General features: G+C 39.4%; 1 protein-coding gene across 3 annotated transcripts in view; it reads right to left on the bottom strand.

The window, feature by feature from the left end:
* LOC135348752 (E3 ubiquitin-protein ligase RNF213-like) overlaps window positions 1-21,907 on the bottom strand; it is a 59,791-nt gene that overhangs the window by 28,362 nt on the left and 9,522 nt on the right. For 2 of the 3 annotated variants that reach the window (XM_064547062.1, XM_064547059.1), the window contains exons 2-19: window positions 19,628-20,227; window positions 19,435-19,574; window positions 19,230-19,388; window positions 18,950-19,170; window positions 16,957-17,327; window positions 16,392-16,630; window positions 16,085-16,321; window positions 15,846-16,038; window positions 12,572-12,633; window positions 12,220-12,526; window positions 12,070-12,168; window positions 6,672-6,794; window positions 5,815-5,995; window positions 5,428-5,760; window positions 4,799-5,382; window positions 4,561-4,726; window positions 4,167-4,390; window positions 3,818-4,108 (exon numbers count right to left, since the gene is read on the bottom strand). In XM_064547062.1, the coding sequence (XP_064403132.1) occupies window positions 3,818-4,108; window positions 4,167-4,390; window positions 4,561-4,726; window positions 4,799-5,382; window positions 5,428-5,760; window positions 5,815-5,995; window positions 6,672-6,794; window positions 12,070-12,168; window positions 12,220-12,526; window positions 12,572-12,633; window positions 15,846-16,038; window positions 16,085-16,321; window positions 16,392-16,630; window positions 16,957-17,327; window positions 18,950-19,170; window positions 19,230-19,388; window positions 19,435-19,574; window positions 19,628-20,227 (4,530 nt within the window). The remainder of the gene's footprint in view (window positions 1-3,817; window positions 4,109-4,166; window positions 4,391-4,560; window positions 4,727-4,798; window positions 5,383-5,427; window positions 5,761-5,814; window positions 5,996-6,671; window positions 6,795-12,069; window positions 12,169-12,219; window positions 12,527-12,571; window positions 12,634-15,845; window positions 16,039-16,084; window positions 16,322-16,391; window positions 16,631-16,956; window positions 17,328-18,949; window positions 19,171-19,229; window positions 19,389-19,434; window positions 19,575-19,627; window positions 20,228-21,907) is intronic. The other variant, XM_064547060.1, reaches the window with a different exon arrangement.

Genomic DNA, 21,907 nt, shown 5'->3' with positions numbered 1-21,907 from the left:
GTGACTAGGAGTCAGTGACCGGGGGGGGGAAGTCATTTATTCCTAGGCGTGAGTGACCGGGGGTCACTGGTGACTAGGTAAGAGTGACCATGAGTCATTATTTGGGAGAGTCACTCGCGCTTATGACACCGGTGTGGCACAAACTTGCAAACAAGTGTGCTGTTTAAAGTGAAAGTTTCTTTGGCTTAAACTGGACAAATTTCGCTGTTCTATATATCAATCTAAAGCTTATGAGTTACTCTACCTGCTAAATGAGGTAAGAATTGGCTGTATGCAAATCAATTTCTTCTTTTTTTAATTGTTGTTGTTGCTTTGGTTAAACATTTTTGTGATTGAAGAAAATTCAGTACAGACTCTCTTTTGGGGGTATAAGCTAACAACTCTGAGCATGGTATACATTTCGATAATGTGCGAGTGTTGTGAAATTGTGTTTCTTGTCTTACTGCTACATAGCGCTTACTTTTAATTACCAACATAGACTGGAAACCACTCCCTTCGCTCTGGGCTCTGGGGACTGGCAAGTTGCCGTGTTGAGAGTTGTCCCATTGGAATGCAATTAGAACAAACCACAAAATGAGTAACGCGTGGGTGATATTATTTCAGCCTCGATAACAAACCGCCAGTGATGTACTTATACTCGAGGCCGATAATATTTTTGTGCAGTAATACAGTGATGTAGTTAGCATGTGGGAGGTGGCACGTGAGTATTTGTGACGTTTACATTCTTGTGGCAGCGTGACATTCTTCACGCACTGGGACAACTCTCAACACGGCAGCTTGCCAATCCCTTTTTCCCGAGAGAAGGGGAGTGGTTTCCAGTCTATTACCAACACTGGTGATAGTTTGTATGTAATGCATGTATTTTTGAAGCTACTTGTCTATACCCACATTAAATACAAGCCTACTAGCTTTGTGCTGATTTTGAATCTAGTTAGTGATATTTGCAGTGCCTGAACAACACTAGATCTAGAACAGAAGAAAAGTATTCTTTGGTTTCGAAACTATGCTATAGACTATAGCATACATGTATACTAGTATAATACAGTGAACTTATTGTATTATACAATGTAGGTCCACATACCTGGAAAGTTCGGTAAACACCTCAAACTTACCAACTACTGACTACTACCTCAAGTGAAGAATGGCTGCATTTCGAATCGACTGATTCTTGAGATTGTTCACCTACAGGCAGTATACCAGTTCGATTTACATCCGAAAGGAGACTTAGAAGTCATTTTTGTATCATCACTAGCTAGACAAAAGTATGCTCTTTTTTACTAGCTATATAATATAAGTACATTTTATCTTTCATTGGTGTCAAGTTCAAAATATGTACTTATTTTTGCAGCATGTTTGTAGGTGCTCTAGGTTAAAAGATATGATAAATGGTAATTTTAATCCATTATTAAAATGTGCCACGCCTCCCATAAAACAAATTGAAAAAGTGGGTACGCTACCTCCGTGTTTTAGCATGATACAAGTACATCTACAACAACTATTCCTGGAAATGAGTCGAGGTGCGGTTTCCGTTCGCCGAAAATTTCAGAAAATTCGCACCCTTTCAGCTCAGCCCCCTCCCCTTCCTCAAATTCCTGCCTACGCCCCTGCTTTTCCTGGTACGGGATCACTTCAGCTGCAAGCAGAGGAGTTACGACATAGGTTGACCTTTTGCTAATCGGTCGCTAATGAGTTACTCCCGTATTGCATTCCTGTGTCATGACAAGATGTTACGCCCGTTAGAGTAATACAACAGTAAGCTTGTACAGCTAAGGTCCTAGACTTCATTACATAATTGTTTTAGATTTCATGACCATCCTTTATGGGTCTTACATATGTTCACAGTGTCTATAATTCATGGTTTACCGGTTGTTAGGTACACTTTTGGTTTCTTCTGAAAATTTATAGCTTAGCTTTAAAAGTTCTCTGGTAAGTTTACAAATAAATGGGCTACATTTTGATACCAAGAACATCCTCTATGCTTATTCCATTGTTGAAATATCACTGAAAAACTACACATTCTACTATTTTCTACTGTTTTGATGACATTACAAGCTGCAACCACAAATCGATGACGCTAACCACGTAAGTGGGTGTACAGGCATTGGTTTGTGGTTTGCAGCTGCGATGTCATCAAAATAGTATTTTTCAGTGTTATTTCAACAATGGAATAAGCATAGAGGATGGTATCAAAATGTAGCCCATTTATCTGTAAACTTACTACAGAAATTTGAAAGCTAAGCTACCGTATAGCGCGAAATTTTCGAGGGGCTTAATTTTCGTGGATTTCGTGGGTTAGCAATCCTACACGAAAATTAAGTCCACGAAAATCGTTCTTTACCTGCTATAACGTGCAAGATCTAAAGGCGTGGCTTCCGGTAAGCAGTCATTCCGCGAACATTGTGCAACGAAATGGCTTTTAGAGGCCAATCCACGAAATATAAGTGCCTCGAAAATTTCGCGCTATACGGTATATGACTAAGCTACAGCCCCGTTTACACGGCACCTAATCAGGGTCGAATTTTTCTGAATAGTGGGCATAGTAAAATGACCACTAATTTCATTTGCGCTAACATTGGCAGATAGGAAGCTGCAGGCTTACTCTAGAAACACCCACGAACATGTACAACACCTCAGAATTAGCCCTTTGTGCTTACTCACAGCTAAACCGCTTCTGACACAATCTGAACCACCTCCAAAGGTGGGTTGGCTAATCCGGGTTCTTAATCCGGATTAGAACCCGGATAAGGACCGTTTACACGAATGCGGTTAGGTTTAATCCGGATTCCAACCCGGATTAAAGGCCTCGTGTAAACGGGGCTTATGACATTACTCTAACCAAAAGTGTACAGTAAATCATGAATTACATGCACTATGGACATTTGTAAGACCCATAAAGGATGGTCAGGAACCTAAACCATTGAACAATTATGTGATGAAGTCTAGGACCTTAGCTGCACAAGATTATTGTTGTATTACTCTAACCGATTACCCATGCACTATAACAATTTTGCTGGTGTTAACCCGAGGCGCGTAGGCGACCTCGGTTACAGTAGTCTGTCAGTCTGTGTGTCTGTCACGCTCAGTTTCGCTTACCTGGTGATTTAGGCATCACAATTATTTTGTACGTAGGGAAACTTGTAGCATTAAAACTAAGGCTTAAAATTTGGCAGATTTTGCAAAGAAGTCTTGGTTTCGCAGAAGGTCGATACAATAGAAAGCTAGAATTGTGTCTGGTTTGTCTCTGTTAGCTGACTCTGGGATCCTACTCCAGGAGCCATACTTCTCTGCATGAGACTCCAGGCTTCTTTGCTGTGATCCTAGTCCACAGTGCAAGTACATAATTATATCTAAAACCCTAACTGTTCTCAAATGTTTCAGCATGTCTCTAGTCCGGTTTAGCTCTTGAGTTGCTGTGCTTATATAGACAGTTAAGTATATACATGATATTCATCACTACATGCACTGCATTATATCACTCTTCTGGTTTCTTTATAATCATGTCACGTCACCAGCTGAGGGTTTGCACTTTAGTGCTCTAGTAGTTCTATTAATCACCACAAACCCACCACCTTATTCACCTACTTGGTATCAGCACTATTTCTTAGAAATGTTCCAATCGAAATATATTTACATTTAAGTACAGCTACTCACACATTTGTGGTAATCTATACTCTCTAAGCTGGATGCACTGCAGGTATATCTATAGAATATAATATACATGTACATCATGCAAGGAGGAGGATATAAGCAACATTCACACTCCGAAATTGTCAGCCAACATTTGTGACTAAAAGCCAAACACAAATATTTTACTCACATTAAGGTAGTCATCCACCTCGGCCCTGTTTTCCGCTTTGTTTCCACAAATTAGCACCAGCTTGCTCTCAAGGTCTCGAAGCTCGTCTAAAGAATACTTCCACTTTACTACCTTCTGCCGGCTCAGAGTTACAGAGATGAGGTCATGAACAGTCTGAGCGTTCTTCTTAAAGCCAACTCTGTACGTGCCATACTTTAAAATGTTACTCATCTGGCCATAGGAGGTGGTTTCCACAGAGCCCTGGGTCTCCTTCACAGATTTGTACCACTCAATGTCGTCGTTGCAGCTCACCTAACATACAGATAGAGATATTGCAAGCACACGCACAGAATGTGAATCAATTAATTACCAGTAATTCTGGCAGGTTGGGGTTCTTTTCCAAGGCATCCCATAGAGATTTGCACCTGTCCTTGAGCTTTTTGTAGCCATCTAACTCATTCACCTCGTAGATAAGTGATGCATACCCGCTGCCAACATTTCGTAAGTGAGATAGCTTGTCACTGGCCAAGTCATCTTCTCCTCCAGCAGCAGTGGCTAGGGCAATCGTTACGAAACCCTGGATGTCGTTGACACCTGAAAAGAGATTACAGTAATTATCTGTAATCATACTACGGGCACATGCATATATACACAGTCTCTTTACCCAAAAATAATTTAACATCAAGTAACACGTAGGATATATAAAGGACTTTATACGAACAGAGAATTTGGTATAGTTATATACTATACACAGCAGTACTTACTTGTGGTGAACTTTCGAAGCCATTTTATCAACCCTTGGCACTCGCCAAAAACTTTGAGACATTCGTGCTTTGAAGGATGATCAACAATCTCTTTCAAAAAGTCACCAGTGTCAACTAAAGTATCATCGATGGCATCAATTGTTTGGTCTTTCATTGACTCCTTGAGCTAAATGTAACAAGTACAGAATCATTATACACAATACAAAAACTGGTTGAGCAGCTATATAGGTGTATATACCTGAACGGAAAAATACTTTTCAATGAGGCTGAAATCTCCCTTCAGATTGAGAACATCTTTAAGCTGTAGAAACACTCGAGCACCATCTTCATATCTGCACAATCGCCAGTAGTCGTGCACTTTTTTCACCGCAGATTGAAGTTGGTGTGATTGGGGGATAGGCTGGGAACAACTTCTTATTGCTTCTGCTAAGTTATTCACATTATTTGAGAGATGTTTGGAAAACTGTGTAAGATGCTTGTCAACAAAATCCAGCTTCATGCTCCGATCAGCAAGATTAGTCAGAAGATTCTGACAAAAGGTGAATGCTGGCTGCCAAATCTTAGAAAAAATTTCATTAACTGTAATTTTAGTGTCTAATGTTGCTAAAACCTCTTTTAATTTCTTGGTCAATCTGCGGGCAAAGATAATTGGACTTTTGCGCATCATTATGGCAAAATTGTCCACAAATACATCGAGAGGCTGAGCAGATTTCAAGCAACAAAGTTGTAACTGGTCATCATCGTCTAGTTGACAGAGATCACTGATGTTCATATGATCAAAATTGTTTTCCATCTCTCTTTTCAGCTCCAGAATTCCTATAACTAATAATAATTATATAATTATAGTAGAAAAATAGTCTTACATACCAGCAGTGCTTTGCTTTGGGTTGCTTGAGTTTAGAATCCACTTGCAAATTTCAAGGTAAGCCTGTCGACGACGGGAGAAGTGGCTGAATTCTTTAAGCCTTTGATTAAGACTACAAACAACTTTCTCATAAGATAATTGACTATTTTCTGATTCAGTAACAGCTTCACACAACCGCTGAACTTGCTTCTCCTTGTCTTTCATTTTACGGAGCTCCTTGAAACTAACATTTGCTTTCTCTAGTCTATTGCAGATCTCCTCAAACTTAGAAGAAGCACACGCACATACAACACGGCACTCTTCAGGGAGCCCGTCCTTCAATAGAGATTCACTTCCTATGGAAGATAACTTTAGGAATATATATAGTGGCAAATAATTCGTGTGGTAACCTTGATGAACTATTTTAAGATAGTTTGGCCATAGGACCCAGTCAAGCAGAACATCGAGAGTGATCCAGTAACTGTTCAAATCAGGGTACTGCTTCTTCAAAACCTTTCCAAGAACAACTCCCAGAAGTTTTGAGTCTGTACTTATCATATCTGTAAAGCTTTTCAGAGCTCTGTCAGGTTGCTACGGAAACAACATGCAAATAAATGGTGCGCAATGAAAGCACCATGGGTGCTGATGCCTCAGTATAGAGGTGTCAACGTTACGTAAAATAAAACTATGAACTGCAATTATAGCTTACACACACTTTATCATGGTAAACATTTTTGCAGCTGCACGGGAACTCAAAGAGTGGGAAATGATCGACATGATTTTTAACAATCAATGATAAAATTGTAAGTCTAAAATTAATGGCTGCACTAGCAGAGCCTTGCAGCTCTCTTCTCACTCTTGCAGCTACCAATATAGCTAGTGCAGAGCTAACTACTATAAGTATAGAGTAGCAAGACTCCATGCATGGACAAGTTTTTCTATGCACTTTTCTGAAAAGGCTGCAATGGCATTCAAGTAAGCATGCAAAACTAGGAATAACTTGAGAACCAAGCAATATTTTACAAATCCAAGAATTGAAATCCAAGAAAACATGACTAGAAGCCTATAGAAACTCTTACTTGCACTTCATTGATCCTTGAGCAGCTGTAGCAGTCTATACAGACACACACAACAATTACAGTATACTGTATACCTCGCTTGCGCATGCGCATCGAGGCATAATGATCTCAGAGGTATAATAACCTCTGAGATCATAATAATTATGCATGATGGGTAAGACAGTGTGTATTGACTTCACCAAGTTTACCTCGAAAAAAACATGTTCAGCACCTTTGGTTGCTACATCCATGACGGCATTTTTCAATATTTCATGTTCTTGGCTATTGCTCTCCACATTTTTGAGTAGTGTGACAGCACATCCAGGAGGGACCTGCAATTAAAAAAAGCAGTTTGATAAACAAAAATATGGGAGGTAATTAGCAGTGTGCAAATATAGATACATGTAGGTGCTGTTTTTTATTTATTTATTTATAGAGGTTGTTTTTTTTAATTGGTGGTGCAACTCGTAGAAAGGTGCATTTTGTAGACAGCTGCATTTTTCAGGGAGGTGGGTTTTGTGCATTTTTCAGATAGCGTTTTCAGCCAACTCCCACCCATCAGAGTGGTCACGTGACACATAACTTTTCCAAGCTATATCTCTGCATGGCTATTTCTAAGTGAAGTATATATGAGTTCATGGTTGAAAAGGCTGAACATGAGTGGTTTCTGAAATGCAAGTACTGCATACTGCAACAGGCTTTGCAAAATCATGTGTCATGTGACTAAATCACGTGACCATCTGATGGGTGGAGTTGGACCACTTCTGAATCTCTAAAAAATTCCACCGCTCTGAAAATACACCTCTTTACATATTTTTAAAAACGCACCAAACAGCACCGTTTTTCCTATTTTTCACCGCTAATTTTGGCAGTAATCATTTCCCATAACAAATTGTTGCTAAATAGACCAGTTATATACTTGTAATCATTTCCCATAACAAATTGTTGCTAAATAGACCAGTTATATACTTGGTACCAAAATCTAGGATAGGGGGCAAACGACAACAAAGTTATGCAACTTTCATATTCAAACAGGTTGAATCACTTCATTCACTCTGATGGACCAGGGGCGTAGGAAGCATGCTCTGGATCAAGCACCCCCCTTTTTCTCAAGCTATACCTTACCTAGTTGCTCCTTCAAGCTAGATAGATCAGATAGGCACTTTCATATTCAAACAGGTTGAATCACTTTATTCACTCTGGTGGACCAGGGGCGTAGTTCATTCACTTTGATGGACCAAGGGCGTAGGAAGCATGCTCTGGAGCACCCCCCTTTTTCTCAAGCTACTTAGTTGCTCCTTGAAGCTAGATAGATTAGATATAGGCTTCCCCACAGCCCCCCTTCACAAATACATCGAGTCATGTCAAAAAACACAGAATGGTAATGGTCGTTAACTTTACATAGCTGAGATATTTCCGTTTTTCACTTTCCATACACCCTGTTACAAGGGAAGCATGGACTTTCTCAAAAAAATTTTTCAAGCCAGGTTCACAAGTACTCAGCTCTCTAACTTGGGTCTCTAGGAAGTCCGTGGAAAGAGACAGTTGTTTCTTGTCTTTTCACAAAATACGCATTTAAGTCCACTAATAGTCTCGAATACCAGCCGGTTCTCATTGTAAGCGTGGGCGGGAGAGAACTGTCTGGTGACTCTGGGCAGAACGTTCTGTCAGTCAGGAATGTAATCATCCTGTTAACCACGTGGATAATAACCCACAATTTAAATAAAGTTTTGTAGTTGCATTCTCGAAGCTATCTTACATTCTTGTAGGTAAGGCTCCAATGAATATACTCTTTTGCGGGTAAGGCTCAAATGAATATACTCTACCCACATTCCGTCCGACGACAGAAAAGTATGCCCAGAGTCACCAGACGGCTCTCTCCCGCCCACGCTTACAATGAGAACCGGCTGGTATTTGAGACTAGTCCACTAAAACTACCTCTTTTGTCTTATACAGTAGAACCTCGCTAATCCAGACCCCGAAACCTCGCAAATGCAAACTGAAAAAAGGAGGGGCAGTGAGTAAGAGGCAATAAAAAAGGAAAAGACTACTGCGCATGCGCAGTACATATTTCTTTGCTTAATCAGCACTAATTTTGTTTTGTGGAGATATTAGACCAGATCCCAAATAAGAGCTATAAAATTATCTCCGAGAAATATGGTGTAGGGACCTCTACTATCTCTGAAAAATGGTTCAGAACTGAGGAATCACAAAAGGAAGATGATTGAAATAGGATGCACACTACCTAATAAAACTATGAAAATGGGAAAAGATATGCAGCTGGAAGAAGCAGTCTTTTGTGGTTTAGACGCATTCCCATATCTGGTAAAGTTGAACCAGAATTGTGGCTTCTATAAAGTAACAGCAGAGCTCTATTATGTTAGCCGTTGCCACCAGCTTGTTATACCTTCTTTCTTGTTTACAGGTCCCATTCTCAAAGCAAAGGCGATAGATTTATACACAAAGTTAACCGAATCAAGAGGTGAAAGTGGCCCAATGAAGGATTTTGTAGCATCAGATGGGTGGCTGTGGAGATTCTCTAAGCGTCATGGTATCAGACAGCTTAGTTTACAGGGTGAGAAATTGCCAGCTGACAAGCCTGCTGCTGATAACTTTATCATCACTTTCCAAGATTTTGTGGAAACAAATTGTTACACGCTTAATCAAATATTCAACTGCGATGAAACAGGATTGTACTACAAGCTTTTGCCAAAAAAGACATTAGCATCTCATTTCGAAAAATGCGCTAATGGCCGAAAGAGTCAGAAGGAAAAAGTCACCATAAACGCATGCTCAAACGCTTTAGGGACCATAAAGCTACCTCTACTTTTTATCGGAAAAGCCAAGAATCCTTGGTGTTTCAAGAATGTACGTAGGGATAGCCTACCTGTGATTTACCGAAATCAGTCAAATGCGTGGGTCAATACGGAAATATTTGCTAACTGGTTTCATACTAACTTTGTTCCTGTGGTTAGCCAAATATTACGAGAGATGGGTGTTGAGCCCAAAGCAGTTCTATTGCTTGATAATTGTTCAGCACACCCTAACGAAGACGAGTTGGTGTCAAGTGATGGAAAAATAAAAGCAAATTTTTACCTCCTAACGTTACTTCTCTGATCCAGCCGATGGACCAGGGTGTATTGGAATCAATTAAGCGCTGGTACAAACGAAAGATTCTTGAAATGCTTATTCTACGGGACGATGAAGGTGTACCAATCCTTGACTTCTTACGAAGTATAAATCTCGAACATAATTGCTGTCTGCTGAGATGAAATCCCTGCAAAAACTCTTCGACTATCATGGAAGATATTACCAAAAGGTTGCTCAGATGCAGGGGACCACTCAATTGAAGAGAAGGCTGCTACCTGTTCAAATGAAGAATTCACTTCTCTGTTTCATACATTGGGACATGACTTGACGCAAGATGAACTGACTGATTGGCTGCAAAGTGATATGGGTGATAGGGGATATGCTCATCTCAGTGATGATGAGATCGTCGCAAACATGACACTTGAGCCTCCACAATGCTTGGTGGGTGTCTCAAATGGCTACAAGAACAAGAAGAATCAATGTTCGTGTGCTTTAAGAGTTGAGAGAGATGGCTGCAAGAAAATGTATCGATACAATTAAACAGTCAAAGATTTCAGATTTTTTCCAAGCTACTTAATTATTATGTTCATCATAGGTACATGCATGTAAAAGTGTATACATTCATGTATTAATAGGAGCATAATAATCATTACCCGAGGCGCGTGGGCAGCCACGGGTATAGTAGTCTGTTGGTTTGTTTGTTTGTCTGTTTGTTTGTCACAGGTATATCTACTCACCTGGTAGCACTGCGTTTACAGCATGGATAGCCTTCATACAACAATATCTTGCTTTAAGTAGTGGCAGATTTTGATGTTAAAGCTTCTTTGTCGAGCAAAAGCTAAGAAGCTTGAACAAGCTTGTGACTAGGTCGGATGTTCTAGCACTGCGTTTACAGTATGAGTAGCCTCCACACAACAAGTTAGTACTTTTGATAGTGGCAGCTTTCGGTGTTAAAGCTTCGTTGTCTAATAAAAGCGAGCAAAATGTAGCTGGAACAGAACTTGCACATGCGTTACTTATAACTGAAGTGATCCTGTACCAAGAACGATGGAACAGGGTCACTAAAGTAGAAAGCTGTATAGATTTATACCAGGAACAATGAAACAGGGTCACTAAAGTAGAAAGCTTGAATTATAGCTCCTGCTGCTTAGCTGACTGGGATCCTATTCCATGCAGGACCTGGAGCCATACTTCTCTGAGACTCCAAGCTTCTTTGCTGTGATCCTAATCCACAGTGCATATATCTATAGTACCACTACCTGTTCTCAAATGTTTCAGCATCCCTCCAGTCTGGTTTAGTTTTATTGCTCCTTAGTTGCTGTGCAAGTCATACGTGATAACAACATCACTATATGCACTGCACTGCATTATATTTTTATAATCATGTCACCAGCTAGCCGAGGGTTTGCACTTTAGTGCTCTAGTTCATGTATTAATAGGAGCAGGAGTGCATGCCTGATAGGAGCTTATAGGAGCATAATTATTATAGATCTACACTAAAATAATGCAAGTCAGTGAGTTCAGCACCATCCAGAGCACATCGAACCTTCTCCTTTCCCTCACGCGGTCCCATCACAAGCACTTTCACATCGCATACTCTGTTTCTGTGAGACCTAGAGCCACGACTGCTCATGGAGAATTGAGTAGACAACACTGTCCTACACCCATGCATGTGTGCATATTTTAATATAAACAATAATTACACTATTTACATGTAGTTTACTGTCAATTAATACACTACACTCACCCAGAAGCTTCAAAGCCTTGCCTTAACAGTGGTGCTAAACAGTTGGCTGCTTCTCTAGCAAGATGCCCCAACATACAGTGGCTGTCGACCCATAGAGCGATGCAGTTACTGTCATATGCATTACTAGGCTCCAATTGACAATAAAATTTTCTTCCTACAACAAAACGTGAAGCAGAAACATCATAAAACTTGATGCCTCTGGCTTGACTTGTAAAGGAAGCCAGTTGACAGATTGAAACCGACATAGCTATAGCTAGCTCTCTTCAATCTAGGCTCTCTGCAATAGCGTTTAGCTTTATACACGTGCGAGTAATATTCGTTAATGATATTCATAATTGCTTAATTACATCCGTTAATCTGGAAATTTCATGTATTCGGATGGGGTCTGGTCCCACTCTATTCGGATTAGCGAGGTTCTACTGTATTTATAGAACTGCATACATATATTCAGCAGAAATTGTTCAATTAAATAGCATGCGCACATGCAGTGCACGTGTAAAAGTCTAAATTCACAATTTACAATGACTTGTGCATAGATCTAACGCCCACAACGGCATCCAGCTGTGATGTCACAGCAATTTTAAATTCTTTATGCTCTTACATGCAACTGGTCTATTTGTTTCCCAGTGTCACTGTGGTTCTATAACGAAATTCTTAAATGCAACATGCACTGTCTATAATTATGGGTATAAATAATTGATAATGAAACAGGCTTCAGCATGCATCTATTCTCAAAATAGCTCACATTAACTAGAATAAATGCAACTAACCTTACTTAACCGCTCCTTTAAAACAACTTCCATGGCTTGTTGCCATTTAGTTTCCACTGTATTGCTAGAACACTTAACAGAAAGAAAGCTCTTCCAAATCTATTTACACAGAATAGATTGACATGCAGATATATAAAATTATTGAGTTACCTTTACTTCAACATGACTCATCAACAGACAATTCTTTTCATAATATACTGGGTGGTTGCCAAACATGTTTCCTCCAACTACTTTTTCGGAAGAGAGCCAACTTCGTAGCAGTTTCTGAGTTGCTTCAATTTTTGTTTGTATAATGGGAATATTAGCAGTGCAGACATAACTGTAGCATGCAATAGACTCTAAAAAATTTGAAATCACAGTTTTAAGAACTTGTAAACAGTGATCATCAGAGCTCTTCATACTGGCAGTACACCTCTCGAAAAGGAGAACTGTCGACTCCACGAGATGCAATGGATCACTATAACATGAATAAAACCTAAATTCACATAAATATCATACAAACCTTTCGAGATATGAAGTGATATTTTTCTGGATAACACTCAGCCAGCCAGCCCACATCGTTACCTAAGCAAGAATTCATATGTAAAAAATATACAGAGCATCCAGTCTAGAGTATAGATTACCGCAAATTTGTGAGAGATATTATAGTTGTACTTAAATGTAAATATCCTAGGATTGGAACATTTCTAAGAAAATGTGCTGATACCATTGTGTAGGTTAATAAATAAGCCTGCAACATATCCAAAAATGTTTCTATGGCAACCTAAGGTGATGGGTTTGTGGTGATTAATAGAACAGTAAACAATTGCTACAGTAGAGTATGGTTAGAGAGAGAAAATACCAACGGTTTTGGGCAAAATGGTATAATTATATCAGCACAATTTTCTAGAATCTTAAGAATTTTAGACACTATAGGTGATAAGATCTACATGGGAAGTACAGGTAGACTCTCGCTATTCCGGCCTTCTGAAGTACGGCCACCTCGATATGCCGGCCATAATTTGGTTTGATCCGGAATGCTAGCTAGATGTTTACTGCACAAAACTCACCCTGAAATGCGGCCACTCGCTATTCTGTATACTGGCCAGTGCTGGCTGCCCCAAACAAGATTTTATACGTTTATTTACGGCCGGATATGACGTTTTGCGTGTGGTTTGGCAATTAAATAGAGAGCGGAATGATTCATTATCTTTCGTTATCCTTGCGGCAGAACCGCAAAATTAGTCATTAGATTCAAGGTAAGGTCGGTTTTTTAGCCATGGCTATTTTCTGAAATACAGCCACCTTACTATTCCGGCCAAGCTGCATTGTCCCAAGGGTGACCGGATTAATGTGTACATGCATGGGAAGTACATGAAAGTGCCTCAGAGCAGGTACACTATATGTGTAGTAACTTAGAGTGTTTCATTGGTTGATTTATGTTTGTTTTCTGTTAGTAGCTATACCTGTTTTTGGTTTTAAAAATTAGTTGATTTCGTGTTAGGGTTTACAGTAGTGAAATGTAGGTTTCACAGCTCCATGATGCAACGTCTGAAGAATATTCTAGAAACATTCCAGAACTCTGGGTCAGTTTTTGTATTTAAGTCTCTACTATTGTTGTTATGCCTCGAGGCGTTAGCAGCAACGAGGGATACGGTAAAGCTGACTGTGTGTGTGTGTGTGTGTGTGTGCTTGTGCATTCCAGCTGTTGCAATGCGACGAAAACTAACAGTTTCTATAGGCTTCTAGCCACGTTCTCTAGCAAACTAAAGCTTCTTTCTCAAGTTATGGCTAGTTTGACTCACATTGAAGGCTGTAGCAGTCTCTTCAGAATCTTTCGTAGCATTATTTGTTCGCACAAAGTTTCTATATTCAATTTATGAATTAGCTTTGCACTAAAACGCTAGCTTTATTAGCTACATGCATGAGTCAGAAAAGAGCTGCTAAAGCAGCAGGCTATATCCATTAATTTTTCTGTGGATCTAGTTTCATGGATCAGCCGGACCCAAAGGACCGTCTGAGCACTCTTGATGTAGTTTTTTGTTGCACATGCATGCTGGAATTCCAGCGGCTCGCTCAATCAGATTGACTTATTCTAGTCAGGTGATATTATAGGAGGCAATAAAGAACTGCACGTTGCTCAACGCATTTAGATAATCATTAACGCATGCATTACGCATGGTAAACGCTTTATACGTAGACGCTGCTACGAAGCATATAAGCAAGCCAAGCAGGGGTCCTTGGGCACAGAGTTAGCACCACAGGCAAAACACATAATAGATTGAAGCACGTTCGAGAGAGATGCCTGCGCTTGACACTTTGTATATACAATTAACAAATACGCGGGGGCGTAAGGTCAGGAATTGATTACATTCCATTGGTCTGGCACATTCCATTGTGAAATGACTTCAAGACAAGAGTGCTCAGACCCCTTCTTAGGAGGGGGCTGATCCATGAGACTACCTAATGCGCATGTGCACTCATCCCCACATGTGAGACTATCCAGATCCTGGCAGAATCAATATTCTTGAGGTCCTTGTAAGCCACAAAACACTGCCATAATTATATACAATACAAAGTCATTCCTAATTCTCAGTTATCAGGGGCGTAGCCAGGATTTTTAGAGAAAGGGGTGCTATCATAAATGAAAGAGGGCACGAAGCGCCCAATTTTTAGCCGCACAGCGCCGAAATTTGGCTGACCGGAAGCCACACCTCTTATTAATGACGTCATAATTAACTTATCTGCCAAGTAGGGCGTGGCTGAACCTTTATTTGCATAGAGAAGCTGGCCACGATCACAAAAGAGAACTATAGTTCATAGATTTAAGCCAGAATAGCTCACAGTTTAGAGACTGAATCGTTTTCCTTGCTAATACTAGCTAGCTAACAGCCTAACTGCAGCAAGATCTGGAAGAGAAGGGGTGCTCAGCTGGATAATCAGATACATTTCTCTGTGATTTGTATACTTGACTCAGGCTGGTTGGGGGTGCTCAAGCACCCCCCCTGGCTACGCCCCTGGTTATATAGATACACTTTCTTTGTATGAAATTCAAATGCAAATTGTAATGTAAAATTCATTTATAGTTATTCCCCCTACTAAAACACTAATACTTTTGAGTGAAAGCTATCATGGCGAGAGGCATTAGCACAGCGCAGCTTGCAACACTTGTTGTGCCAGTTGCCATCACAGTACTTTTGCTGTTATTATTCTGTTGTTGAACATCTTTAATACTATAAGCTCCACGCTTATAGGGTCAAACTGATTGTTACCCAAACTGGATATTTTCTACGCATAGCTAGTTGTTAAATAGAACTGTGCACCTATTACACTAGGGCTTAGTATACTTGCAACTTACTTAGTGTACCTATATAGTATCCTGTTGTCAAGTAATTGTATTGTAGTCGAGGGCAAGGTTTGCGCATATACGCACTAGTATCTAAATGAGTTACACTGTTTTGTCGGTGTCCATGTAATTTAGAAGCCCTCAGCCACTTGTATAGTACCCTCGCTACTGTTGAGATACTAAATCAGTGCCTTTGCATGGGCTTCTAAATCCCATAGACACCTCCAAAACAGTGTCTAACTATTATTTGTACCATGATGTGCTCTGACGCTAAGGAATATCCATTGAAACTCTCAGGATACTCCTCGGGGAATACGTATAGAACTGCCCTCGGTAGTATACACCCTTGATATCCATGTTACAACTATTACATATACATTTGAATACAACTATATACTCACACATTTGCTCTCTAGACTGGATGCATGCACTGTATACTTTTTACACTTACTTCATCTTTGGTTGATGGTCGATAGTGGAACACATGAAGAAGGTACGAGACCCACGTAGTAGCAACGTGCGGCGGAATCAAAGCAAGAAGATTATCAAGCTCATGATCAGGGCAAATGAATACAAAGGCTTGAAGAGTAAGAGGGTCCATCTTCATGAGAAAGAGCATACTTGGATAATACTGTTTCATAATCCTGCAAATAAACATAAATTAAATTGCAGTAAAAATCAGGATCTTACGTGAGCTGGCGATTTCCAGCTAATTTTCCTCTGATATTTAATAGAGGAAATTTCTGACTCAATTTCTTCCAGTTATCCATAAGAACATCCACACTCATTGAATTAATACTGTCAAATGGTTCTGAATTTTCCATCAAGAAGTTATGAAGAGGTAAGCCGTACATCCATTCTAAATTTGTTGCTTGTTGCTCAGAAATATACTTCAACATACGACTAGCAATCCCACCAATTCGTCTCCTAATAATTTATAAGTTACAATTATACAATATATCTAAGTACCAAATTACGTGCTTTAATACAATTATACCTGTTATTCCCGTTTTTGAAAACTTGCTTCAACTCCGACCACTTCTCACTAAAGCCATCCTCTTCTCCATATGCACACATCAACCTTAGCAATTTTGAAGAGAGAATTTGAAAACCTTCAGTGTAGAATGGAATATCCAATTCTGATATGCACGACAGGATGAAGATAGCACACATCAACTGCTTGGTTTCTCCATTTGGAAGTGTTGTAATGGCAGAATTTAATACACGGACAATGGCCTATACAATAACGAATAAAAAGTCACATTAACAATCAATATTCAGAGTACAAAATATATATTTTATATCTCAAAAGATGTACAAGTATGAGTTTTAGGAAAGTTTGGAGTCAGATACAGATGAAAAAAGGGCTAGCTTGCTTAGCATACTCTCAAAAATACATTACATTTATATACAAAAGTACATGAAAAAAAAGTTTTTAAAAATGATATTCACAATTTTTTTATTGCGTTATATTATTAGCGCATACTTCATTTAGCGTTAATTACAAATTTGCTAAAATTCGCTAAAATTAGTACCAGTTTATAATAGTAACAATAAGGTACCTCTTGTAAAGGTTGTTTTCGGAAACTTGGTTTAAACGACTTTATCCGAGGACCTTCTTGGTATATAAACTGACTTTCAAGCAAACAAGTGAAGATATGATAAACTCTTCGAACGACAATTGCAAGAGGGAATGATTCAGAAAATTGGCCAGTGGAAATTATTGCTCTATAATTAGCATCAATGTAGAACATGAGACAATTTTGCAATATAATGTAATATTCAGGAACTTCAAGGTTATCCTTCGAAGTTGCTTCATTTTTCTTCCCCCACAGCAATAAACTCCTCACACCGGACATAAATCTTTCACCAAGGTCTCTTGTTATCAGTACATCACTTGGGAACACCATGCTGTCATACTGGTGGTACACACCTGCAGTATTGTAAACACATATTGACATACGTTACTTACATAGTTAATTGTTAGTTTCTCATCATCGTCCATGAGATTTCCAACCTACACACTAGTTGGGCAGAGCCCAACCGTCCCTGACGGGAGGTCGGGTTTCAAGCCTATGTCAGGATTTGTCTTGCTGAATTATGTAACACGCTGATAAGCAGCTATGAATAATCATTTTATTCTATGAATATTATTATTCTGAAGTGGTGTTAACCAATTTTACCTTACTTGAGGTTGCGCAACCGGACATGACACCGACCACAGTAGAAATGTAGAGCTAGTAAGCTCTAACCAGCTAAAAGTTAGCAGTTTCCATGTAGAAGTCTCAGGCATATACTTGTCCACCACATAAAGCATAAATGAAGCCATAATTGACCACATAGCTTCCGGGGTCGAACTCAACGCAAATAGACTTTAGTAGATCTAGCTATAGGTATATAGCTAGCTAGCTTGCAAACTTCCAGTTCCAATTCCAGCTTGCTGCAGGCAAAGTCATACATCTCCACGTGGGCATGCAGTCCAACATCTCTAGCACTGAATGCCCACACTCATTTTCACCCTTCTATGCCACCTCACGCGACTTTCCGATACAGGCTCTCCTTTTTTCTAACTCTACCTCTATTTATTTCTTTATTCCTTCAATTAATACCACATTGAACGATTAATACAGTTATTTTATTTTATTGAACGATGTGATAAAAAACAGAAAATAATTATATACAGGGGCGGATCCAGAGGTAGTTCGTTGGGTTCGTACGAACTACCCTTCCAGCTAGTATAGCTAGCTAGCTACTGTACTGTCGTGACAAAGTCATACGTTCTCTCTGCTTAATAAAAGGGTGGGGCTGGGTCTCTTTGCATAATAAAAGGGTGGGGCTGGTTCTCTCTACATAGCAAGAGGGTGGGGCTGGCTACTGGCTGCATCAGCCACATTGATTTGCAGGTGGCAAGTGATAATAATTATTATTATCTAGCCATTTGACTTGTAAGAAGAGGAAAGTTTCAGGTAAGGGAGAGTGCATGGCACTGCATACTGATTGACACTGCATACTTACATGTATAATAATTGCTATAATCATTAATAAATTGATGGTCAAGTCTACAGCCACCACCGTTTGTCTTTCCACTGGGGGCCACTACTATACTCTCCAGGTCACTCCTCCAGTCACAAAACCATCTCTCCTGTGTTTATAAATCATTAATTAGTGGGTGTGGTCAAAATTTCGGCGCTGTGCGCCGGTTGGATTCTTGTCCGCACGAAGTACTATATTAACAGTCTATAAGAACCCCCTTCCTTAAATCCTGGATCCGCCCCTGATATAGAACAGAAGAGAGCCTGCATGTGTAGAGGCTATGCTTATACCTGCATGGAGCTCGACCTGCATTGTACATTCATTGTAGAGCTCATATACAATGACAATGTACAATGCAGGACAACATTGTTAGTTTTCTCATCAGGTCGATCTGAAAAATTGGTCAGTTAATTTTTTATTTAATGTTCAACAAGAAAATGCACCTAACATCACTTAGAAATGCAACGGATCTGTAGTTTTTCTGCCTGATGAGAAAGTAACACTGTTGTCCTAAAACTATACCTTCAACAGTTGCTTGTTGTATTTCTCCCTGGCTGAGGTTGAGTGCTCTATTCAGATCTCCTCGTGTTCTTTCAGGCAAACGAATGAACTCATACCACCCGTCTTTTTTCGTCAGAGACTTCTCGGTGAACACAACATACTTGTATGGAATTTGAAGATTTAACAGCTCTACACTAAGTTCCAATTGACAAGTCATTTCAAAGAGGCTCTCAGTGACATGTCTACCAAGCCGGTTTGGAAGCAAGAACAAATTGAATATGAGATATACAAGTTGACTTACAATTGGGAAAAATCACCACAATCTTTTTTCCAAGACCCTAACTCAGGGTTTCCAAAGCGTAGAGACACATACGATTGATCATCCCATTCCCAGAACTGTTTTGGGATGATCACATGAAAAACTAGGTTAACAGTGGCTCCTTGATTCCCAGACACGGTTCTATATAAACCGATTATCGTGGATCAATTATCGTTAAAAAACTTACCCCAAGTCAGATGTAGCAGACTTTTCTTCAGACATAGTTCCAAAATGCTTACCTTTCTTCTTCTTTTTAAATTTCTTGTTTTCTGTTGGCTCAAATAAATTTCCAGCAGAATCATCCTTTTTATAAGTAAGCATATTAGCCTATCAATAAAAAAAAATAATGTCGCTGCTAAGCATTACACAAAGCAACCTACATCAGAACTATGTGAAGGGTTGAGATCAACTCTAGCTTCTATTTCAGGTGATGTGCTACTTTCATTTTTTGCATCGGAAACAGCAGCCTCTGACATTTTGTTGGGTTCATCAGAGCTAAAGTAGAGTAATGGGTCAATTTCAGTACAATCATCTGGTTTGAACCGCTTAATAAAAAACTGTTCGTTGGTCACAATCGTACGCTTTCGTGGATTTTTCTTCAGCATATAATTAACACCCATTGCTGTTTCGGTACTAATGTTTGAAGTTGGTATGACTGCAGGCACTGACACCCTAACATTCTCCTCTTTTTCAAACCGCGTTAAAAAATCCTTAACAGTCCCTGTTTTGGAGGAGGCTTCTTGGTTTCTACTTGAATTACTAGGAAGGTTAGTTTCTTGACTGGTAATAGTTTCTTTTGGAGTATGTTTAGCACTGGCTCTGTACGAGTCTGCACAAAACCTAGCCGAAGGAGTAAGTAGGTGCGTATTGCAAAAAGTCCGAACAGGACTCCTCTTGTGAACTGGATCATTATCCAGAGTGGAATGTTCACGTTGTACATCTGGAGAACTTTGTGGCTTTGAGACGTCACCTTGTAATCCCTGCATGTGAATCAGTAGCAAAGGCATGCATAACATATGTACATGCCATTACCTAGCATTCAAAGTGTGGTGGTGTCAGTGGTGTGGGGCACTGGGCAGTCAACCATGCATGCATCAAGTGCCATGTAAGCCACACCATAATTGTCACGTGTACAAGTCAATCCTCTCTCCCACGCATGCACAAGTTCATATTTAGATTTATGAAAGCCATATTTATTGCTTCCATGTGCATGTTCCTAGAACTACAAATATATTAGCTTTTTAATAAGTGCTGACATCAGCATTTTACATTTAAATTGCACAGGAAGTGACTCATCACCAAGTGTGCAGATATTTTTCCATATCGCACACCCGGAAGTATTATTGCACACTTGTTATTACACACTAGGAAGTGATTCTTATTTGGAATGAAACGTTTTTCTGCAGTGAGAGAACAAGAAAAACAATAATTTACACTTATAATCATGCAATGCAATGTTTATCAGTCTCTTTTCATGTTTTCTGACGCTCTGTTGCTCTGTATAACTTCTTTGCTTTTTTACAGTGAGGCTGAAGGTAGGGAGGTTGTCAGTGTTTAGTTTAGCAGTCATATTTAATGCATCTAAGAGGCATCAGTGTTGGGAATGAGTGTTTTGAGCAGAATATTGCACATGTAGAAGTGTACTGCACCACCATTTAAGCCTGTTCAGGCTCTTGTAAGTCGTTTTTGCTTCAAAACGGTTGTCAACACTTTTCTTTTGCTATTGTGGTCCATGTTTCCTCTTCTGATACACTGGAGCATGATAGAAAGCCAGCACACGCTGTTTATCCTTCAAAACTATCCATTTTCAAAACGGGTTGGCTGGTTGTCAACGTTTTCTTTCTTTTTTTCTTGTCTGTTCTCTACAAAATCTTTTAGCAAGCTCTCCTGGTGTTCTATAGAGTCTTATTTCTTTGTCTTTTATCTTTCTCTTAAACTCATCTTCAACTGGGAGAAACTCAATTTTGTTGCTACGCATCGTTCTGGTTGACAAAGCAACCACATGTCGTGCATGCGCAGATTCAACCTGCATTTTGGTTGCTAAGCAATAAATGCATTATCCCATAGTATATACTGATGATTATCACTCGTCTGTGCCTAGTAACTGTCACTCGTGCAGTTACTGGCACAGACTCGTGATAATCTTCAGTATCCATAGGATAATATCATATTATTAAAAGCTAGCAGTCTGCCCTAAGATCCCCTAGTTTTTTCAGTATTTGCAAAACAAGACAGGAAATACATACCGCAAGCATTTTAAGGGTATTCATAAGGATGCTAAAAAACATTGAGATTTATAATTATACGAGTGTTGCAAGCGTGCACTTGCTAATACCTCTCGCCATGTTTTTGCTTTTGCTCAAAAGTATTAGAGTGTTATAGAAGAGGTAAATAATTATGCAATGTGTTTTATTGTTTCACAAGAAAGGGGTGTCCACAGTTAATAGTGTATGAGTTTGTCAAAGGCACGGAGTATTAAAGAGAGAATTTAAGAACAGACAGTTGTATAGCATGCATAGACAGTATATAAACAAGCAGAAAGTGTGTATCTATCTATATTCAGAAAAGACTTGTGTACATGTATCTATTGTTACAAGACTTGTGTACATGAATCTATTGTTATTTAGTCTATAATTTTGGTATATCATTTGTTTTGTGGC

Source organism: Halichondria panicea, chromosome 15 (assembly GCF_963675165.1).
Source record: "Halichondria panicea chromosome 15, odHalPani1.1, whole genome shotgun sequence".
In the NCBI taxonomy this organism is placed as follows: Eukaryota; Metazoa; Porifera; class Demospongiae; order Suberitida; family Halichondriidae; genus Halichondria; species Halichondria panicea.
The sequence above is the reverse complement of the archived record's forward strand: the minus strand, read 5'-3'. Positions and strand labels throughout refer to the sequence as shown.